The sequence below is a fragment of the Oreochromis niloticus genome, linkage group LG18 (assembly GCF_001858045.2).
Source record: "Oreochromis niloticus isolate F11D_XX linkage group LG18, O_niloticus_UMD_NMBU, whole genome shotgun sequence".
In the NCBI taxonomy this organism is placed as follows: domain Eukaryota; kingdom Metazoa; phylum Chordata; class Actinopteri; order Cichliformes; family Cichlidae; genus Oreochromis; species Oreochromis niloticus.
The window spans coordinates 27022844-27044590 of NC_031982.2; the positions used below are offsets into that span (position 1 = coordinate 27022844).

A 21747-nucleotide genomic window follows, 5' to 3' on the forward strand; every position below is an offset into this window, starting at 1 on the left:
TTTGCTGTACGGCTGCCAGCCAGTGCTCATAGGAAGCTTTGTATGAGTCATACAAATCCGTTTACCCCAATGCGTTAAAACCACAAATTTATTTATTTTCCCTCCTTTTATATTCTTGTCTTAAAAAAATGAACCCAACAAAATGAGCATATGCAGTGTATGTGTAATATTAGGTCCCTAAAGTAGATAAATAATTTAAAAAAAAATAGCACCAAGGACATGACCTTGGTGTCCTGTGTGGTGGCTACTGCTGACTAATAGCTCTTGCTGGTTGGTCAGGCCTTAGCAGGGGAGGTAGCTGGTGTGAATAGCATTAAAAAACCCTCCCAGGACAACAACAGCGTTAGCAATGACAAGGACTATAGGGCAAAGGCAATTGGATGTTTCCAATTAATCGAGGAGAGAGATAAACAAAAAATAAATTAATAAATAAAGGGCAGCAGCCATAAAGAAGACAAAGCATGCATATACAGAGAAAAATTAATTCATCACATTTGCATAAATGCCATATTAGGAGGAAGTAGCAATGAAATGGGACAACTTAAGAAGACAGTATTGGTCTTTTAATTACATAATTTTGTTTCTGTCCACTTGGGAAAACTCACATGGCACCGGAAGATGGAAACAGTAATTAGGATTTTCTTTAGCAGTCTTAAGAAATGTGCTTAAAAACTGAGCGTTATTTGGATAGAAACATATACTCTATCCCACACTCAGTCACAGTTACCACCCACAACACACACAAACAGCCTGCAAACTGCACCGTCTCACTCTCAGACAGACAGACACACACCTACCCACACACACACGCACGCACACACACCCCGTTGGAATTACAATGAGCATTACAATCATTATGTAGTTACGGCCTCCAGAAGCAGCGTCATTGGCATTCAGGGCCGATGCTGGCAACTTGGCGGGCGACGAGCACACGGGTACTCACAAACAATAAACACGCGCGGCGGTTTAAAGAAAGAAAACAGGAGTGTTTTAAGAGATCTCTGGGAAAGATTTTCATCATCATCACTAGGCCTTACCTCGCCATTGAGGTAGAGGAGGTCAAAGGCGTACACACACACTTGGACTTTGATCTCCGAGGCATCCACATCCTGCAGGGAGACATCAACACACATGGATACATTTTAATATTTTTCCCTTTGACAAAAATATGCAAATAGACGCATCTTATTCACAAATCGCTACATCCAACCTTGGGACTTGTTACAAAGAGCTCTTTGATTTCTCTCCCTGTTCATGTTGAAAGTTAACCACCCAGCCTTCCCGTCTTCCTCTTAACAGCATCACACCTCCCTGTTGTGTTCGCCCTCTCTCAGCCTATTACTTCCTGCTCCTCTGCTCACTTCACTCACCTCTTCTGCTTCTCCTTCTCCTACTCTCACCTTTCTTGAACCTCATCCTGTTTATTCCACTCCTTGTTTACTCCTGCTGGTTTCTACTTTCCCAACTCGACCTTATTACTGGGTTTCCAGCACACCCCTGATGGAACCTAAGGAATGTTGAATTCCGGGGATAAGGCTCCACAAGCGATTTACAAATCCATTACTCTGTCTGTGAAACCATTCTTTATTAGATACTAGCTTGTTTCAAACTAGTGATGTATGAAATCAGGTTGCATCATTAAAATTTAAAAGGATACCCCTGTGCAGTTTTAGACCACTAGTAGCACAACGAAGCAATGCTTTCCAGAGAAGATTTCAGGAGCATTTGTTTCCATGCAATCACAGCAATACACATTCTTAACTCCTGATTTCAAAAAATCCCAGTTTTCTGCAATGGCAGTGACATGCCAACAAGTGCAATGCAGCACAGACTGACTCAGATGGCTACCATTTAATGAACCTGCCAATTGTGGACCTGCGAGGTGTCCGCTTCTCAGACTACAGACTCTTCCTCAGTTGTGCATTATGGGTCTCCCAGTTCTCCTTCTATTCTGGTTAGACTGTGCGAATTTGAGAAGGGAGCAGTGCCCATGGCAGCATGAAATCTTCAGTTTTTTGGCAGGCTTAAAACAAAATCACTGACCACTTTTATAAAAATATTCTTTTTTTGGACTGTAATTGAACCCACAGAGGCTGATGCACAACAGAAACAGTTTCAGCTGTGCTACCATAGTTAGAAAAGGCTGACCAGTCAGCATGATAACATGATAAACTTCTCTTAACTAACAAAATGTGCCACTGGGACTCAACTGATGACTTCTGATAACAAGCCTCTGTTTGCCTATTTGGGATACTTCACTAATAGTCATTATTTATTTCAGATGAATATGACCTTTCCAAGTAAATATTCTTAAGTCATCTCAAAATAAGGTCAAAAAAATGCTTGATTGAGTTTAAAAGCCACTGTTCAAATGTGTTTGTATACGTGAAAAGAAAACATCAATACCACAGCTGATCTTAAAGGCATCTGATTATTTTAAGTATGAAACACTCTTCAAACAAACTTTGCCTCCTAAGTTTATTCTCAAGCCAACTACTGTTGTTTTAAATCATCATGATCATTAACATCAGTGTACTGAAAGCCTACTTGCCCACGTGGCCTAAATTACCCCCTCCAAACCTAAGCATGGTGATTTTTAAGATTTAAGGTTTATTTTTTAAAGGCATGAGCTACAACAACTAACTATGTAATCTATCAACCTACCAATTTATGTCAGTACTAAAGTACAAACTGACACTAAATCAAATCTGTGCCAAATTCCATCCGCAACTAACTTTCATACATCTGTCACCAACATATAAGAAGCTCATGATGAAATACATACTCAGCTTCATCAACATTTCCTTCAGGTAATTATTAGTTAGATAAGATAGTCAGATTAGATAATTTTGTAAAGTGTGACTGGCAGGTTCAGTTCTCCAAACTTCTGTGAGTGATCTGATAATGACTGGATGGAAGAATTAAACAGCAACGACTAAAAAAGTTTTAAAAAAATTACAAAAAAACACCGCAATCTTTAAACCTGAAGGATTTCTCTCTTTAATTCTTCTTTTCACACCCTCATTACTTTCCTCTCTGCTCATTAATAATGTTTAATTAGTGCATATCGGGTTTCATCTCCTCAGCAGAAATATTTCATTTCAGGAAGCGTGCTTGTGGTATTGAAGCAGTTGAGATGTTACAGAATGCCAGAAGGGCAAAACAATCAGTATGTGCATCAAACCGTCATTACAAATAATCATAGTTTCATGGTGGCAGTAACAGTATCCCCCCAAAAAAAAATGAAAAGGAAAAGAAAAAGTCATCAAGATAATCATTTTCAGCAATTTCCATCACCATGTTCTCTGTATTTTCCTCCTCATTTCTCTTTTCCTAATTTACAAGGATGGCATCATGCATACAAAGAGAAAGTAAAGAGAGCAGTTTCACACTAATGTGATTGGTGTAGTGGAAAGAGGCCGTTAGTCTGATCAAAACTGAATAAACACCTTGCTGACATTTGCAATCTCAGCCACCACCACCACCCTTCTCAATCCATTTGACTCTTCCTTCTCCTACTTATCAGTCTCCCCCTCGTTCTGTCTGCTTTTTCTCCGTCCATCACCCTCAGTCTGCCGGATCATTTCACACTATTATCTCGCTCTACTCTACCTTCAAGTCTTTATCTCTGTCTTGTTTTCTCTCTTCAACCTTTTCACTCCTCCTCCTTTCTCCTCTCATTATCTCCTACTCTCTGCCTTTATGACACCACAGCCATTTTATTTCCCTTTCCTCTCCCCTATTACATCCCGCTCTGTCCATACCTTTCTCTTACGAGTGGTGAGGACCTGGAAGGGCTGGATCTGTTTCTTCTCGTGATCCCAGGCCACTGCCTCAGTGTCCAGGACACAGGATACAACAGAGTCCTTCTTCACCTGCGTGAAAAACCATGACAGAGCAACAAAGAAAAATAGATAAATAAAAAGATAAAAGATTGCACTCAAGAGTGAGATGAGAAAGATGAGAAAGATTTTTTATAGATGAAGGGGGGAAAAAAGCCAGACTGCATATAGGGAACATCTGCTGTAGCAAACAGAAGACTGCTGGATTTACTTCAATGAGACTTTCAATCTTCTGACAAACTCAGACATTCAAACTCTGTATGAGACTCAACTTGGCGCTTTTCAAAGACATGAACAGAGGCAATCATACTGAAGACATGTTCAGGTCATTTCAGGACCCGCAGCTGCCCCCAATTTGTTGCCAAATGCTTTGGAAGACAGCACATTAACATTTTTTTATGCCCTACATTTATTGCTACTCTTGAGCAGTCATGTCTGATAACTGAAGCCTCTTCTTTTCAGACAGTTTCCAAACTGTTAAGCACGCCCCCTCTTTTGGTCGGACGCCCACGTCTGGTCAAAAGCTTCACAAGAAACATTCTGCAGTTTGTTGTTTATCATTTCTGCATTAACTAAAGGCTTTGGCAGCTGACAGTTATTTCCCTGTGCAGGAAGACACTGATAGGGTTTAAGCTGCGGATAAACCGTCTAGCTCATGGGCAGATTATATTGACCATCACAGCCGAATCCCAAGATCAAACTGAGCAAACTGAGCGGCTGCTAATTAGCTGAGCCACCAAATCATGTGTGTGAGGCTTTAATCCCTCACTTCCTGGTCAATTTGGGACCTGTAGGATACCTCGAAATGTCTACATTTCTAATCTGAATCAGACTGGGAACTTATTAGCGAAGGAAATCTGAAAGGTAATCAGACACCTAATCAAAGCTAAGCGTAACAGACACTTTAGCTTGTTTGCAAACAGTCTGAAATATCAAACACAATCAGTTCTCCTCATAAGGTTATTAGGCTAGTAATGAATTAATTACTAATTAATGCATCTGTATTAATATTAATGTATTAATATTAATTCACAATTTGAAACATTAAGGCTCTGTGGTAGCTTGGGGAAAATTGGTTTTCCCTTATTAAAATGCAAAATAATGCAGCAAGGTGCTGTAAAATCTAATCAAACCATCTTCTCCATGCAGGCAACCTGGGTTAGTTTGAAGTTTAACTCAGTCAGTGTGTTCACCAAGTGTGTTGGCACACACAGATACACTGCCACGAAAACATAATGTCAAGATAGGCAATGTAAATGATTATTTAAGCATTTTCTTTAATTAACTGTCTGCCACATTAATGATCAGTAATCAATTTCTGAGACAAAAACTTCACATAACCAACATGAGCCATTTTCAAAGCGCAAGAAATTCAGTATCTTAAATTATGAACCATTAACTTCACAAACCCATAAAAAGGAAAATTACTTAGAAAGAAAGAAAGGCAATGCCATCACTCAAATCTATCTCGAGTCATCCAAATAATCAAGCAAAGATGCCAAAATCTGACACTATGTCTGTTTCTTCTTGCAATTTAGGAGGCGATAATGGTGAGAAAGACAGGTGAGAGACAGCGAAGGAGAAAAAGTCTGAAAATAATCCAAGAAATGCTGGTAAGGGGAGTGCAAAGAGAACAAGGCGAAGGAAGAGGAGCAAGGGAGGAAGGAACCAAAAAAAAAGTTAAAGAAAATGTTTTAAAAGGAAGGAGGAAAAAAATGGTGCGAAAGAAATGGTGAGAAGGGAGACGGGGATGAGAAGGAACCGAAGGCAAAAACAAAAAAAAGGTGAGAGAAGGCACCAGTCAAGATTGTCGACAGGCAATGAAGAGAGAGCGAGAGCAAATATGTAAGAAGTGTAGAGGGAGTGAGAGGAGAAGGGTATAAGTGGCAGAGAGGCAGACCAGAAAGGTGAAATTGCAGACAGGTAGTATCAAAGCTTAAAAAAAGATGAGAGGAAGAGAGGCTGAATAAGACAAGAGTGGAGAAAGAGAGGTGGGGAAAAAAAGAAGAGAGCGAGCCAGGAGTAGTGAAGAATTGAACAAGTATCATCAAGACGTAATGAAGAAGAAAGGCGGGGAATGATTAGACAGGCAGACATGAGGAAGTGGACGGAGAGAGCAATAAGGTGAGTGTGAGAGACAAAGATCCGTGTAGCTTTTAAAGTTATTAAAAAAAAAAGGGAGGAAAATATCAGAAAGATGAAAGTCAGTGTGAGGGAAAGTTAGAGTGCAGATGTTATGAGAGAAGATGGGATACAGGGGTTAGATTGACTGAGGTGAGATATGAGCTATCATTTGAGTCATGTTGGCAAAAAGCTACTGTCCAGCAGGATGAGGAAAGAGATATTATTTTCCTCCCATGTGGCAGAGGTGTGCTAGTTCATGTAACCACCGTGTGAACAGCTCTAAAATCTTAAAACTAAACAAGGTCAAATAACTTTAATCTTATTGTGAAAAAAATCTTATTTTAAATAACACAATTAATCCCTAAAGCTCTTTCACAGCAGTCTGCTAGCTTTTCTTTTTGGCTTTTTTAGACCTTTTATAGATCTTTTTCATAGCTGACATTATAACATGTCAAAACAGGAAAACCACATAATAATATAATATATAATCGATAACATTAACGGTGGTTTTATGCCACTTAGATGAGCTGGGTCCGGGGTTTGTTACTGTACACCGACTGGAAAGGCTTCCTCGACTACTTAATGGACCAGAGCAGCCGTTAATGTTAGTTCCACCTAAGCGTTTCCTGCTTGATGAGTCAAACTGTCTGAAGTGAAAAGGGTCTCCTAGAAAACTGACAGTAAGGAGATATAAGGGAATGAAAGAAGAGAAAGATAGGAAAATCATGCAAATGTTTCTCAGCCAGCTTTCAACCATTTGAATAAGGATGAAGTTAATCAGTTGTGACTTAAACCCACAAAGACGTGAGAGTTCCCCGTCGTTGGAAAGCATTGAATGTAAAAGAGGATATCAAGAAGTTATATAAAACAAGTTAGTGTAAATTAGGTGGTCTTAAGTGAAACGTATAACACAAATATTGTTATTGTTTAACCATTTACACCCCACAAGTCCCAAGTTAGAACTACCTGTCAGTAAGTATAAGCACATCAACAATTTATCAACTGTTGGCAGACGCAGCCAACAGTTGATGGGAAAGAAGTATTGTAGAGATGAGAATCGAGAACTGGGAAACTGGTTCCAATCTGTCCAGTTCATCAAGCTCATATGCCTCCAAACTTGTTATTTCATTTAAACCAGAATTTTACATGGTTGTCTGAAGAGTGCACAAGGCTGAGCAATGTTGTCCAACTTGTGGAAGTGGAGGTTATGCACACCGCTGTTACACACCAGCTTTTTTTCCTACACTGTGTTCAGACCATAGAGTTTGGAGGGTAAAGGCACTGTGACATCAGCCATTGGTTTTGGCTCCACATTCTCAAAACCTTAACTTTAGCATTGTGGACACCGCCATGCTACAATTCTGGAGTCAGAAGCTGTATCCTTGGACCAGATGGGGACACTAGGCCAGATATGTTAGCGAGCTTTCACTATAAAGTGCAGAAATGCAATGCAGACAAACACGTCTGCTTGTTAGACCTGTGGAACAAAAGAATAAGGAACTTGAATCAGGAAGCACAAACTTCTTCAATATTATGGACAACAAAGCAAGTCATACTATTAGTCAGATAAACCACTGAAAATGTTTTAAGAAGCATAAACAGCATGAACGTAATGGAGATGGTCAAACTCAGTTACTCAAATGAGCTTAATTGAAGCTGAGCAAAAATTTTACTACCCCATTGTATCAACTTCAAAAATACTAATGGCTGCTGGTGCTGACCTCAGGCTCCTAGTAAATGCACCTATGGTAGAAATGTGAAAAGCCTAAAAGATTTTCTGAAAAGTTGCCCTCTGACCATTAACTTGAGGTCGAGGTCACTGCGATTTGAGCAGATGGAACTATGGTATCAATTTTAAAATCCAAAGTCATCTCGTTCTTGAGTAATCATGATAACAAACTTGGTGTCCACACCACCCATGACGTGGAGTGATGATAATACCCCATCAGCTTTCTGTGGCTGAAGGGTTAAAAACCTCCTTCGGTCCAGTTTTTTCTCCTCTAGAGCAAACAAATTTTGATTCTATCAGCGAAATAGTAAAGAATAAGATATTATCATTGATAAATGTTATAAATATCTTCTTATAGATAAAATGTAGAAGTGAAACTAAACTCAAGCAGCACAGATTTAGTCGGGGATGAACTCAGAGAGGCATTTAAAAACAAAACACAGCCGCACATAAAGAGCCAATCAGTTTAACACAAGACACTGATTAGATTTGGGGGGGTGGTTATTCCCTGATGATATGTTCACAGGTTGGAACAATTAACGGCTGACTGTACTGACGTCCGGAGGGAACATGACCTCTGTGAACCATCGTGAGTCATACACTGGAAAATTAGTTGCATGTTTGACCTGCAACTGCAACCTTCAGGTCTGCATCTTCGCATTCTCACCTTGAAGTCAACAAAACACGTCTGGGATCTAATTAATGACAACCTTGACACCACAAAATACCTTGCAACATGAGGAAACAAAGTGTGAACTCTACAAAAGGTCAAGTCTGACCTGCAAAACTAAAATACTTAAACTGAAATTTACCAAAATTATGACATGATGTGATTCTTTTGCTTTCTTGCTACCGGTGTTGTGGTGCCATTTTTTTTCCCTGAATTTGTTGTGAGAAACACCACCTGTTTCCACTAACAAGCTCTAGTAATTAATAATATCTTAATAAATTCTTGCACATAGAAATATTACACGTCTATTCTGAGAATTCATCTGATTCGATAATCTGCTCTAATTAGCACAGACCAGATGGGAATTTATTTTAATGTCAATGACGTTTCAACAATAGCTGTGCATCCAACAAAAGGCTCGAAAACAAAATAAACGAGAGCAGAGTGCAAACTGATGTAGATTCATTTGGTACTTGACTGCAGTTCCTTACTACAGCAGAAAAACACACTCAGCAGGCACTGAAGCAGTGAGCACGCTCAGATAACCTCAGGCCAACTGCCAAAGTTTCAGGTAGTGGTGCTCTTTTTCCTCACTCCCCACGCAAGCAGATCCTCACTAATTTGGCAAGCCTTCCCACGGCTGAAATTTAAAGGTAAAACTGCAACAACGTGTGTTTTTGACATCTATTAGAGAGATGACAAGCTGGTTAAAATTCCCATCCTGAGTGGACAACTCAGTAGTTTTAAAGCAAAAAAAGAAATCTAATGGCCAGCAGCAGCTCTCAGTGATTGCAGGGAGTGTAAGGACAGGAAAGAACAAATAAACTGAACAGGTGTTTCCAACTGTGACAAATCTAAGGCAGAAAGGAGAAGTATGCACATGGAAACGAGACAGATGAGAGATAGGCGAGAAGAAGAACCAAAGTGACGAGGCAGTGAGCAGGATAAATGTGTTCAGCTGTTATCCGCTATGCTGTAAAAGGCCTCATTTGACAATCACACTCTCCTCTCTCCCAAAGGGCTGAGCTGCGGTGTCGAAGTGTTTTACCTTGGGAATGCGGGAGATGATATCTGGGTATTTGCTGGTGTTGTCTTCCTGGTTGCGGCTGAATATTCGAACCTCGCCACTCTCCAAAATGTGAATCTGTAGAGGAAAACAAAAAAGTCACAATAAAATAGATAAACACAAAACAGCATGATTTATGTGTTGGTTAAAACATGTAAAATTACAACAACAATAACAACATCAACAAAAAGAGACTTGTGATGTTGCATACAGATACAGATGGATCGACTTGTAAAGAATTCATGGACCTCAAGGAGGAAGAACAACAGCTATTGTTATTAACAACTAACCACAGGAGATACATGTGTAGGTGGAATTCATTACCGGCTTTTATTATGCCAAGATAACACTATAATAGTTGAAGTGTCAGATAGGACAAACGTATTCGGGCAATTATAAAATCATAACTTATGTTGTTCAACAGGATATTTAAAGAAAAACATTCAGTCTACACATGAGGTGCCTGCTACATTTATCCTCCTTTATGCAGAAGATACATTTAAAATCTCTTGTGCAAAAGTGTTCTGACTGGGACAGGCAGCTCACTAAATACACAAAGATAGACACGATAACATTCACAGTCAGATTTTACCGATTCCAAATCATTTAAAATTACCTTCAATTCATTTAGTAAGACCAGTTCACCGAGATTTAGTTGATATTACTTAAAATTCAAATACTCCTTTTGGCCAATTAAGTGGGAGCTTTGGGGACAGAAAGAAGAAATAAGACCTGGAAATGAAGAGAGCAACTACCCACACAGTAAGATTATGAAATCATGCAAGCATTATCAATACATACATGCACACAGGATGGATCCCTGACCAATTAGCACCAATTTTCTGTTGATCTATTCCGGTAATCGGTTCAGTCTTCCAGACTAATGACTATCTTTATGTAAATATGTATTCTGACGGAACATACAGCTGACAACATTTATGGTCACTCAGAGGAGAAGGTTTTAGGGGTCATCATTAAACTGAGGCTTCAACAAACAATTAGTCTCCCAATTATTTTCTAGATTAATGGATTAACTGTCAGCCCACCGAAATGTCCAAATGAGCAAGTAAATGGCAGAAAATCACAATATAGCTACGCTGACACATAATGTGTTTCAGCAGTCCATCTCATGCAACAGGATAAACACCTTAGCTTAATCAATCCAGCTGTCTACATATGCAACATAATGGCTTGTGTTTTACTTTTATTATTGTATTGTGCTTCATATACAAAACTACAGTAATTGTCTATTAGGCTCTTAATTCTTCCAATACACGGGTTATCTGCAGTTCACTGCATAATGTGCATAAACACATCTTATGTGGAAAAAGTTAGCAGCTGCTCCTCTGCTAATGCAAGACAGTCTAGTTTGATTCAAGTGTTACGTAAAACAAAGAAAAAAAGATGATGCATACATCTAAAAGAGAAAATATATTAAGTTGTAGCTTCATATTTATATTTTAGCTGATTCACAGTTCAAAATATTCTTCATTTATTTTATCCTTTGTTTAGGTGCAGCCGCTCAGTTAATCCAGCGTATGAAACAAGCCGTTTTAGCTCCTCTCCCTTTAAGCCAACTTTCTTCTGGGGCTCCTGTACTCACAGCTATAGCTGTGTGCCTGATATGAGATATAGGGAGATCCACTAACATCAAACAGAGTCAAAAGCAGACTAAACTGTTTGAGATAGAGCATTTAGAAGAATCTGAAGCCTGAGCTTTAGGCTCACAGGGATTACTTGTGCATACACTGAGCTCATTATTTGAAAATTTGCCCATGTTTAACATGAAAATCTACCAGTGTAACAGTATGCATATTTCAGAAAATAAGGAAAAGCCTAATAGTTCCCCTTTAAGAAACTAATGCTGCATTCCATTTGAAGTACAAAGTCATAAATTCTGACTTCCCAGTCAGACTTTTTAGCTGGAACGCTGGGTAAAGTTGGCCTTGAGGTGGCAGTAGCGTGCATAAACATGGAGTAAAACTGTAGAACATTTCATCTGTACCAGTACCGCTTTGTATTTGTGACTAAATAAGCCATACACAGAGTACAGACCAGGCTGTATCCATGAGTGTACTGCTGCTGTGTTGTTAAACACGCCAAATAAAGATAAATAAAAAGCCTTTGTGTTGTACTACTGGGCGACTGCTAAATGGCTCTAATATCCTAGGGAGCAAAACACTGCCTGTTTTTCTGACTGGTACTACTACCAAGGGAAATGAACCACAGTGGGTTTACCATTTCTGCTGGAAAATTTGTTCTGGTAATAAACTTATTTTCACTGCATTTGCCAATCAGCTAACTGAGTTAGTCCAGTGACAGACAAGATCTTAACGTAGGTGAGAGAGAAACACCGTCGCTCCTTGTGTCTTGAAGTTTCCCATACTGTGTCGAGTGCAATGATGACAAACAAGCCATTGTTACACACACTGTTGGGTCAGCTCATCGTCAGGCTGATCTCGCTCCCTCTCTCTGTATAAATGTTCCCTTTGGGTTTTCTGTCTTGTGTGCAGGTGTAGTCTGTTCTCTTTTCAAGTGTATGTGGGGACATGTGTGGCTTAAGTCACATGCTTCCAAGTTAACAGTCACTTTTTCCATACGCTCATTTAGCTATTGCATGTCTGTTCACACTGACATTATGAGCTTTAAATAAATTTAGTGATTCAAACTCAAAGTGATATTTCACAAACTAATTGGAACTTTTGCTCATTAATACTCAGAGAAATGAACATTAGCACAACAACTGTCCACTTTTAACATTTTTCTTTAGTCTTTTTTGTCCTTGTGACATCTCTTCTATTCAGCTCATTTCTTTTCTAACCATTACATGTGTTTAATCCCCATTTTTCATATTAACTACCTAGGATATCTGCAGATTTTGTCTATTTTTTAACCTTCAGACAGGGACATCTAATTATTTTGCTCATTTACAGTTTTTTTTCTTCAGTTGTCATACAGAGCAAAGCTGACTTTCTGTTGGCTGCAATATCTGACCACACAATCATACACACACACACACACAGAAGGTTGAGTAGTGAATCGTGAGTCCCCCTGCTGGCCATTTAAGGTAAAGTCCACTGCAGTGAGGCCAGAGAGAAGAGGAGGACGTCATACGGCTTGCTCGCCGGCTCGCTCCCTCTTTGCATCCAGTTCCTCTGTTTCTGTTTCTCTCTCTTGCTCTTCATCTTTCTTCTACTCAATTCAACTCAGTTCAAAGGCACTTTATTGGCATGACTGTCCAAAATTAACAATACAGCTGGAGGGGTTTACATTACAATCTCTCTCTTGCTGCGTTTCTGTACGTCTCCCTCGAAATTTCCTCATACCCTCTTTTCTCTCCTGTTGTGGTTTGGACTCCCTTTTTCTCTGATCTCTCTTGTCTTCTCTGTCTCTACCTTCTTGCCTCATGTCTCTTCATCTCCCCCCTTCCACCAACTCCACCTCCTCCTCCTCCTCCTCCTCCCCTCTAGCCCACAGTGGCAGAAGTAGCTCACTCTACCCACAGGCCCAAGGTATAAGCAGCACTACTGTTTATCTTAAAAGAATAGGCACAGGCACACGTATACACACTGTCAAGTGAACAGGCAGTGAGAGTCACAGAACAGCAATACTTCATACTCAAAAGAACACAGCCAAAAGGTATATGCATGCAAAATTCAGCAGGCATATGTCTGGTGCCAAATGCAAGGAAAACAAACAGTTGCACTCTGTCACTTTGCCATCATGTGCACAAACACAGACCTGTGCACGCTCGCCATCGTATTTGTACTCGCAGGTGAACGCTGCCTCGTCAAACTTCTTCATCACTTCGCCAACACCCTTAGTTGGGTGAGCCAACATGGGTCTCAGTGGTACACCTGGAAGAAAAAGGGTGAATGGCGGGAGAACTGGAGTAAGTAAACGGCTAAAAACAACCAGACAGCCAACGTCATACATTTTTCATGAATTATAAATAGAAAGTAATTTGTGGTTTGGCCCAGGAGAAGTTTCAATTCATTTGCCATTTTTTCTGGTTCTTGTGTAGAGAAAGCACTAGCCCTCCTAGCGTTAGTCTAACAGGGCTTCAGGTTCCAAGAATCTCGTATCCTTTTACAACAAGAAATTAAAATAAAATAAACCAAGAAAACGTGAAATTGGCTTCAACGACACATTCCCACATGACACATCAGCATCACACCCACAACTGTTTCTGTGACAAAACCACAGTCGAAATTAGTTTGTTTGTACTCCCATTTGGCCTCAATATTAACGTTCTGACTCACATTCCCTTGGGCTGTGCTGCTAAGTTAAGCTTCAAAAGCAGCAGACATAGCATGATATAATGAAAATATACCAAACAAATTCCTTTAATTGCAGCTTACAGAGCAAGAAGCCCAATATGAAAGGACTGCAACATTTTGTCCAAATTGGCTGGTGTTATGCAAACACTCACCAGCTCCTTTAACTATCTCACATTTCAGAACAAAACAGGCCCCTGAAGAACAATTATTTACCTGCCAAAATAGCGGCTAGATTGCTCTAACTGACCAACAACGGCCAATTTAGTTTCCCAATTTAGTATCGTTCAGATGGTGGCTTGTATTAATTTCCTACGTTGGTGCCAAGTCTCCTTATCACAAATAGCCTGACAAGAGTATAATTGGGAGCTAATCCTTAGTTTAGCGTATCTTCTATCTTTCTGTGATAAATGACTTAACTACAATAACTGACTCACCTCCACTGAATGGATCAATAAACACACACCAATCACTGCTTAGGATCTTATAACCTTTCTGCCTCTTGACTGGTTGCTTACCTGGAGTGAGCTTGCAGTGATTGGGCAGCTGGTCTATGCCCTCTTTTAGCAAAACGGGGATCAGAACGTCGTAATTGGGCATCTCGCTGTATGGGAGAGAGCAGGGCAGCGAGTTAGACATGAGACAGGGTGACTGGAAAGAATCCCCCACCCCACCCCCCAAAAAAAGAGAAGAAAAAAATCAATATGTTCAAAACGGAATGTGAGGGAGAATGAGGGATGGGACTTAAAGGGGGCGATGAGGCATTGTGGTGGTGCCGAGGAGAGAGTGCAAATTGAAACAAGGGTGTTTGTTGAGGCTTCAGTTACCAGTAAGTCTGTTTGAGAATGAGACTCTTCTCTTCAATCCACGCCCGCCTGCTCTCAGCACTCATTCCCTTCCCTGCGTCGATCACAGCGGGAGGAAAACCTATAAGGAAGGGGGGGGGAATGCATTTCAAACAGATCTTTGCAAGTGTTTGAACATTTGTATGACCTAACATTTGTTGGATGAGAGTTCAGAAGCACTTCAAAGGCCAGGAAATATACAAGACTTGCAGCAATTACTTGAGTATTGCTGCACTTCACTTTTTTATTCATTTATTTATTTAGCTCAACAATGAACAGTGAAGATTGGATTTAATTCCCACTGTGAAGTCCAAATTAATTATATTGTTTCCCAGTTTAACATGAATAATTATGATACATTTAAACTATGACTGAATAATAATTTATTAAGTTAAATTATTCATCGCCATGATCCTCTTCAGCCCAACAAATAATTTGCTCCGAGTTGACCTGCCTGATTAAATAATGGCTAAATAAATAAATAAAAATGTTAAGAAAAACATTTCCAGACCAGGCCACAGATCAATGCAAATTTCCCCTATGAGCCTCTGGTCTAATTGACTCTTATTAAAGCACACCTCCAGTCGTGACTAAGCAACGCATTTTAATAAGTCTAGTGTTAGTAAGAGCAGTGCTGAAAGTAGGTGGTAAAGCGAGGCAGTCAAAACTTTCTTCGTAAAGAGATGAATTTAGCAACAGATCAGGTCAGAAAACGCGTTAAATATATCAAATTACATATCAAACCTGTTCCCATCCACGGATGATGTACACTGCTCTTTCATGCATTAAATCATGTGAAGCTGATCTATGACTGCTCTAATTCATGTGAAGAATATTTTAACGCTGATTTAATGACTAGCCTAAAAATAAAGCACATCATTACTTGCTCTAACACTCCACCTCCTCCTCCATCGTTGTCACCTCCAAGATAGGATTCAGATTCAACTTTTACAAAGAATAATTGGATCATACCACCAGAAATCTAATTATTTTAACCATTTCAAGTATGCAAAGTTCACCGTGTGAGAAAATATATGAATTTGAAATATACATTGATCTGAAGTTCGCATGAGACTCAAACAATCAGATCTAAGCCCTTTTGCAAATTCCCACCAAATAAAAGATTGGTGCATCCCAAAACTACAGGGCCAAAAGTTGGAATTGTGTACGTCAGTGGCTTTAAGAAGCTACCACAACAAAAATATCAAATGATTTGCAGATGCAGCCCCCAGAATCCGTCTGCATGATCTTCTTCCCACTAAAATCACTTAAGTTCTGCTACATAATGCTATTTAACGACTGGGTCCCAAATCTGCCGAAATGTTGGCTGGTTCTTGAAAGGGACGGGAGAAGAAATGGCTCAACAACAGCTTATCGTTGGTGGAAACATGTACTTGATCACAGTGTAAGACACATTTACCAATTTGATTGTGCTTTGATCCATCCATAATCTCCTCCTCCACCTCCCAATCTGTGTTTTGTTTGGTTTTTTCAGTGCAGAGAAGTTTATTATGAACTATGCCTAAAGCTTTCAAAATGCAAGTAAGGCACAGAGGGATGACATACTTCATATCTTATTCTTTTCCCCCCCTAGTTTAGTAGCAGTGAAACAACTCCCGAATCATTTGCTGCACAAACTGAAAAGCCTGCAGCTTGATACTGAACAATCTGACAAGGACTGGGAATCGGGATTCTATTAGCCCCAACAGTGTGACACAGTAAACTCGTTTGGTTTCGCAAATCAAGTAGAAATCATTTCAATATTTAGTCCTTTCACTGTTAACCTCCCTTCTCTCCTTTTCTTGAGTTTGGTGTAACGCAAAGAGTGATGATTTACATCAGAAGGTACTCGGCTATGTAACAAATTCGTTTATAAATTAAAACAACCAGTTAACCAAAGCTCTGTACACATCATAGGGCAAGAAACCTCTGAATATGTGCAAAAGAGCAAGAAAAAAATAGGATTTGAAAAACTCATAAGACCAATTAGTAAAATAAAATAAAATTAAAATTTAATGCCAAATATTAGTATAACCCAGAATGAAAGTAAAACATGGATGTCTTTAAATTTTTATTAAGTGTCAATAGAGGGAAGGAAGGGAAGGACAGAGGGAGGGAAGGCACTGAATTGTAAAATGTCAGAGTATGCAAGAGATTTCAAGCCACCACCACAAACCCACTAACACTGACTGTAAAACAGCTGGATTCAGGTGAGATGCAGAGACGGAGTAAGAGAAGTTCTGATTTCAGAAAGTCTGTACAAGGTGTGGCAGCCACTTAAACCAAAAGTTCACTAGGAAAGGATCTTTTCATGGTGAGTGCTCACAGCAGGAATGATTTAAACAGGAAAAAAAACTTTCTTTCTTCTTCTTTCATATACTTATGGAAACCTGGCTGCTGTTTAAAAAAAAACAAAAAAAAGAACTTTTCCTTTAAAATTACCTTGTCCAGGTGGGGTCAGGCATACAGCTTGGCTCAGTGCAGAGAGCACACTTTGCTCAGCAAGACCAATCCTCAGCTTCCCAGCCAGAGACCTGTCCATCAGAACCAAAAGTTCAACAGCAGTCAGAAGACACGCCTATTTGCACCAACTCTAGTCAGTTATTTGTACCTAGCTACCTTGAACAACACCTGCGAGCAGAGATTGAAAATAAAAGATAATAATAAAATATAAAAGATACCCATAAAAAGGTCAAGCCAAATTTTGCAGCCTTGACTTGAGTTTTTTTCCCCTTTTTCTTTTTTAACCAGACCTCAGGAGTTAGCAGTGAACCTGACTGAGAAAGCCAGACATACTGCAAACTTAATTATTTCAAATTACCAAAACTAAAGGCAATTACAATTTTGTCTGTTCACCTGGATCAATAACAGAAAGAAACAAGTTGGTCAACAAGCTCCATCTAGAAGAATCTTTCTGTAGGTGAACCAGTGGCAGGTTTTTCACCCGGTTGGCTTTTGGCAGCACACCACTAAGAGGTCACTTAATTAATTAATAACTGTGCTATCAAGTCCTCCCACCCCTACTCCTCTTTTTACTGTGTGCACATTGCAAGATGGAAGTTCCCAAGCCCCCATTTATTTTTCCTATGTGGATTATGTTCAGTTATAATATTAAAGGATGTAATGTTAAAGGAAAATTCTTGTTTATGAATAATCAAGTTAAATAATCATGATTTCAATTAATAACAAAACTAATGGATGTTGATTGTGATTAACTGTGTTTAAGGTTTTTTGCCATAATCATAGAGCCACACTCTGCTTTACTTTACATAGGATCTAGTGATTGATAGAGAATTAGGGCAATATTCCTAAAAGCTCCTTTTTGCAACCATTAGAAAGAATGCAGGTCTAAGAGATTTCTGCTTCTGCAGTAGTTTTCAGACTCCAAGGCTACATTCATCTTTTATATACATGGCTAAACACTTCCAACATATACACAGAGGGTTATGGAGTTATTATGCATTTCTGCGTCTATAAATGTGCAGATGCCCATGTATGCCTGTGGTCACACGTGCAGCCAAGGCTGTCTGTGCATGTGTGTGAGAGAGAGTCTTATTTTACCTGACTATGTAGCGGGCCTCTGAAAAGCGGCATGCCACAAAGAGGCCTTTGATGATGTCGATTTTCTTATTCATGGCCTGAGGCAGGCGGGAGGAAATTGAGATTCACAGAAGAAGAGCGAGAAGAGACAGAATGCAAAAAGACTGAGGTCACCAGCGAGTACAAACTCCATGTTCAATACAGAGGAAAAAAATTAAAATAAAAAATGACCCAGCAGCAACCATGAAGGGAAAAGGAACTAATTGTACAAGAGAATCAACGCCGGTAACAACTTATTCAAATGGTGGAAAATTAACCTTGCCCCTCTGAAGTAGACAAATAAACTATTAATTTCTTGTTCGATACACAGTCACATTAACATTTCCTTTCTTTTTTCCCTTCCATGACCTCAATACTGAGAGGCAAATAGAGCGAAAACAATATTTTCCCAAGACTGCTCTCCTCTAATGAAAATGTTATTCTGTGGCTCACCGAGTTCCCACTCATGCTGGCAATTTCCTTCAATTTCCTGAACACGCCCCCTGCTGTCAGACTGGCCGGCTGAAACATCATGCGCTGGTTGCTACGGGAGCTCTCGGCCACTAGGCCCAAATCTCCTTTCTCCTGTGCCTCTGCTTTGATTTTGTCCAATTGTCGCCCTGGAAACAAGAGTGAAACGGTAAATAGCAGCAGCCTCGCTGGCTGATGAGCTTCAGAGAAGGGTGGCATCAGCAGTTAGGCTGGGAATGCACAAGCAAGTGTTTGGGTGCAGCAGAGTGCTTCCACATGTTCGTGTGTGCGTGTGCGCCTATTACCAGTGGCCTGAGCAACAGCTTTCATCAGCACCGTCTCGCCAACACCGAGCTCCATCCCTAGATAGGCAGGACCGAGTTGGTTCAGACACAGATACACGCAGCAGAGCAGGTCATCTAGGAAAGAGAACACATATGAAGGCTTTATTATACTCCAAACACAGCAGCACACACACACACCTCCAGACAAGTCTACAAAGAGAAGCACATACACACAAATAAAAACAGATAGCACCAAAAATGGCACTTAGCCAACAGTAAACACACATACAGACGCAAACTCAGGCACATGGATAGACACACTCAAGCAGCGACTCAAATACACAACCACACTGTGAGACACCGGCAAGCTGCACAAATGTGGGCACTGAAAACTCTTGACGCACAAATAAACACCCACAAAATCACATTCAAATACATACAGACAGGCAACACAAGACTAAGGGGTTTCCGCCAGAAAAGTTGTTGACTGTGGCAGCTTTGGCTTCAACCAGCAATCTTCCCTTCTTCCCCAGAGTCCCCTGTTCTGGGTGCTGGCTGTATTTGTTATAAAAATATATCAGGTATCTTTTTTTATTTTTTTAAGGCATGACAAATTCCCTGGATGGAGTTTCCACCAACTACTGCCATGACTAGACTGGATGTAAAATTTCTTGTGGTTCATTTATCGTGCATCAAATTTGGTAGATTTGCAGCTGCAAGTTTTTAGTAATATTAGCATCACTGATATATGTAATTGTTTCGCTTTGTTTTTTTTAAATTCTCTTATTTAAAGTGTACATTAGGTGGCAGAAAATCTGTCAATATCAAGAGTTTTTTTTAAAGTCATTCTTGACAGAACAAGCCAAAGTTCTCTGAAATGTGTTTCACCCACAAAGGCCAAAAGTCATGAATTTTTTAATATCTTTGTGGTTTTCACTGATTTAATTTGGCAAAAAAAGGACAAAAATTCCAGGTAAAAGTTTCAAACAACAGCTTAGGGCTTAAGGGGTTAATATAGTGCACTCCACCAGTTGTAACCTTACTTTTCTGGGACAGACACAACAGCAGAGCTACATACTGCAGATCTAGATCTACACACACATAATGGATGAGAGAAGAGAGAGAGAGAGACATGCTTTCAGGCTGCACCACTGAGAGAGCACTGAATCATATTTAACAGGTTTTTTTCAGCATCCAGGAATTTCTTGTTTACCAAATGGTCAAAAATAAGAGGAAAGTGCAGAGACTCGTTGCTTTTACTTTATGTAATCATAAAGGCTCATTCATAGCCAAAAAAACCCTGGCATACAAGTATGACTAATTACGCCTACCATAACTACTAATGGCTCAGTCACACTAAGGTAAAAATATCTATGTATCTATCTATTCATAATTCTATATCTATCTAGATTTCTCTCTCTCTCTCTATTTATCTATGTGAATCTCTCTCTTGCAGTTTAAATCTAACAGATTCCTAATAGTTGCAGTGACTAACTTCTGGCAAACCACATTCAACTGCAATGTGCTTGCGCAAGTTGCCTGGTCAGAGGCCACCTGTTTCCAAACAACTGTAGTCCGACACAGACTGACGGCAATCACTCACAGACAAATTGGTAAATGTTAGCAAATAGCTGCGATCCCAATTTATAAATGCAGATAAATTACCAATATATTGCAATGAATCTGAGGCAGTCAGCCCAACTCCTTCAATAAGGGGCTTGACTCAACTGGTTGCCAACTAGTTGTACGCTGGTTATATTCCTACATTCTTAAAGCGTCACTATGTGTGGAGGAATTTCTGAATTTTTGTTTTAAATTTCTGAGGCTCTGGAGGGATTTCTGTGTGCACAGATAGCAACAAATTTGTGATTTTCACCAGCTTATGACATTTAATTGCTATAGTGTCACAAAAAAATTGCATGTAATCGCAAACTTTTCCCCATCCGAGCTCATTGAATTGTTTCTATTTGGACAAAAGCGGTCAGCAGAACAGTAGGCTAATTAGCTACCTCGGCTCATTTAATGCCTGCAGCTTTTGTGTTGCTGAGGCCTGACACAAACACAATTATATACACAATGAAACACAGGCAGAACACCACACACACAAACACCATCAGATTCCCACATTCTCATACACACATCGGCCGACTTGTCCTCCCACTTTTATGTGCAACCTGGCGTCATCATCATCTCCTTGATAGAGCGGCTGGCAGCCAGCTGCCTGTATAGCTACATCAGCATGCATTATGGCAGAGATAAAATAGCATTTACCTGGGGAGAGCAGCAGCACAGAGCGAAACAGGTTTGACAGTGTCTCGATGTTTCTCAGCCTAGGAAATGACAACAGGATTGCTTTTAGACAGGGAAGACGAGTTAAACGAATTTTAAGGCCATCCTGTAAATACTGGTAGGTGGGAAATGAGATTAGTCTGGAGGTTTTAATCGGAAATAGGGGCTTGGGAGGCAGATGAAGAGTTCATTTATGAAACACTATACATCAGTTTCAGATAATAATATGTCACTGCCAGGAGATTTGTCATTCAATATCCTTCAAAGATAAAAATGTTTTCAACTAGCAGCAAGATACAAAGGTTACAAATCATTATTTAAAATGTAGGATTTCTAAAAATAACATGCAATTTCTTGTTGGGTTTTTTTTTTTAGCTGGTTTACACGAACCCAGGTTTACAAAACAAAAGATGGAAACTAAGGTGGGGAAAAGTTGACTTATTTTTGTCAGGTATAGTTACAATACTGGCTTTCATATTAAACACGACCATCCCTCTGAGCAGCCTGACGTCTAAAAGCTGAGACTGTTTTTTCCACTCTTGTATGACGGCCAATATGCTCACATCAGGCA

The 21747-nt window shown here is 39.8% G+C and overlaps 1 protein-coding gene across 1 annotated transcript in view; it reads right to left on the reverse strand.

Annotated features, from left to right (window-relative positions):
* lig1 (ligase I, DNA, ATP-dependent) overlaps positions 1 to 21747 on the reverse strand; it is a 66052-nt gene that overhangs the window by 23666 nt on the left and 20639 nt on the right. The window contains exons 10-20 of the mRNA XM_019347486.2: positions 21159 to 21217; positions 18909 to 19022; positions 18586 to 18752; positions 18115 to 18191; positions 16996 to 17087; positions 14536 to 14635; positions 14227 to 14312; positions 13173 to 13288; positions 9414 to 9509; positions 3765 to 3875; positions 1038 to 1109 (exon numbers count right to left, since the gene is read on the reverse strand). Coding sequence (XP_019203031.1) covers positions 1038 to 1109; positions 3765 to 3875; positions 9414 to 9509; positions 13173 to 13288; positions 14227 to 14312; positions 14536 to 14635; positions 16996 to 17087; positions 18115 to 18191; positions 18586 to 18752; positions 18909 to 19022; positions 21159 to 21217 — 1090 coding nt within the window. The remainder of the gene's footprint in view (positions 1 to 1037; positions 1110 to 3764; positions 3876 to 9413; positions 9510 to 13172; positions 13289 to 14226; positions 14313 to 14535; positions 14636 to 16995; positions 17088 to 18114; positions 18192 to 18585; positions 18753 to 18908; positions 19023 to 21158; positions 21218 to 21747) is intronic.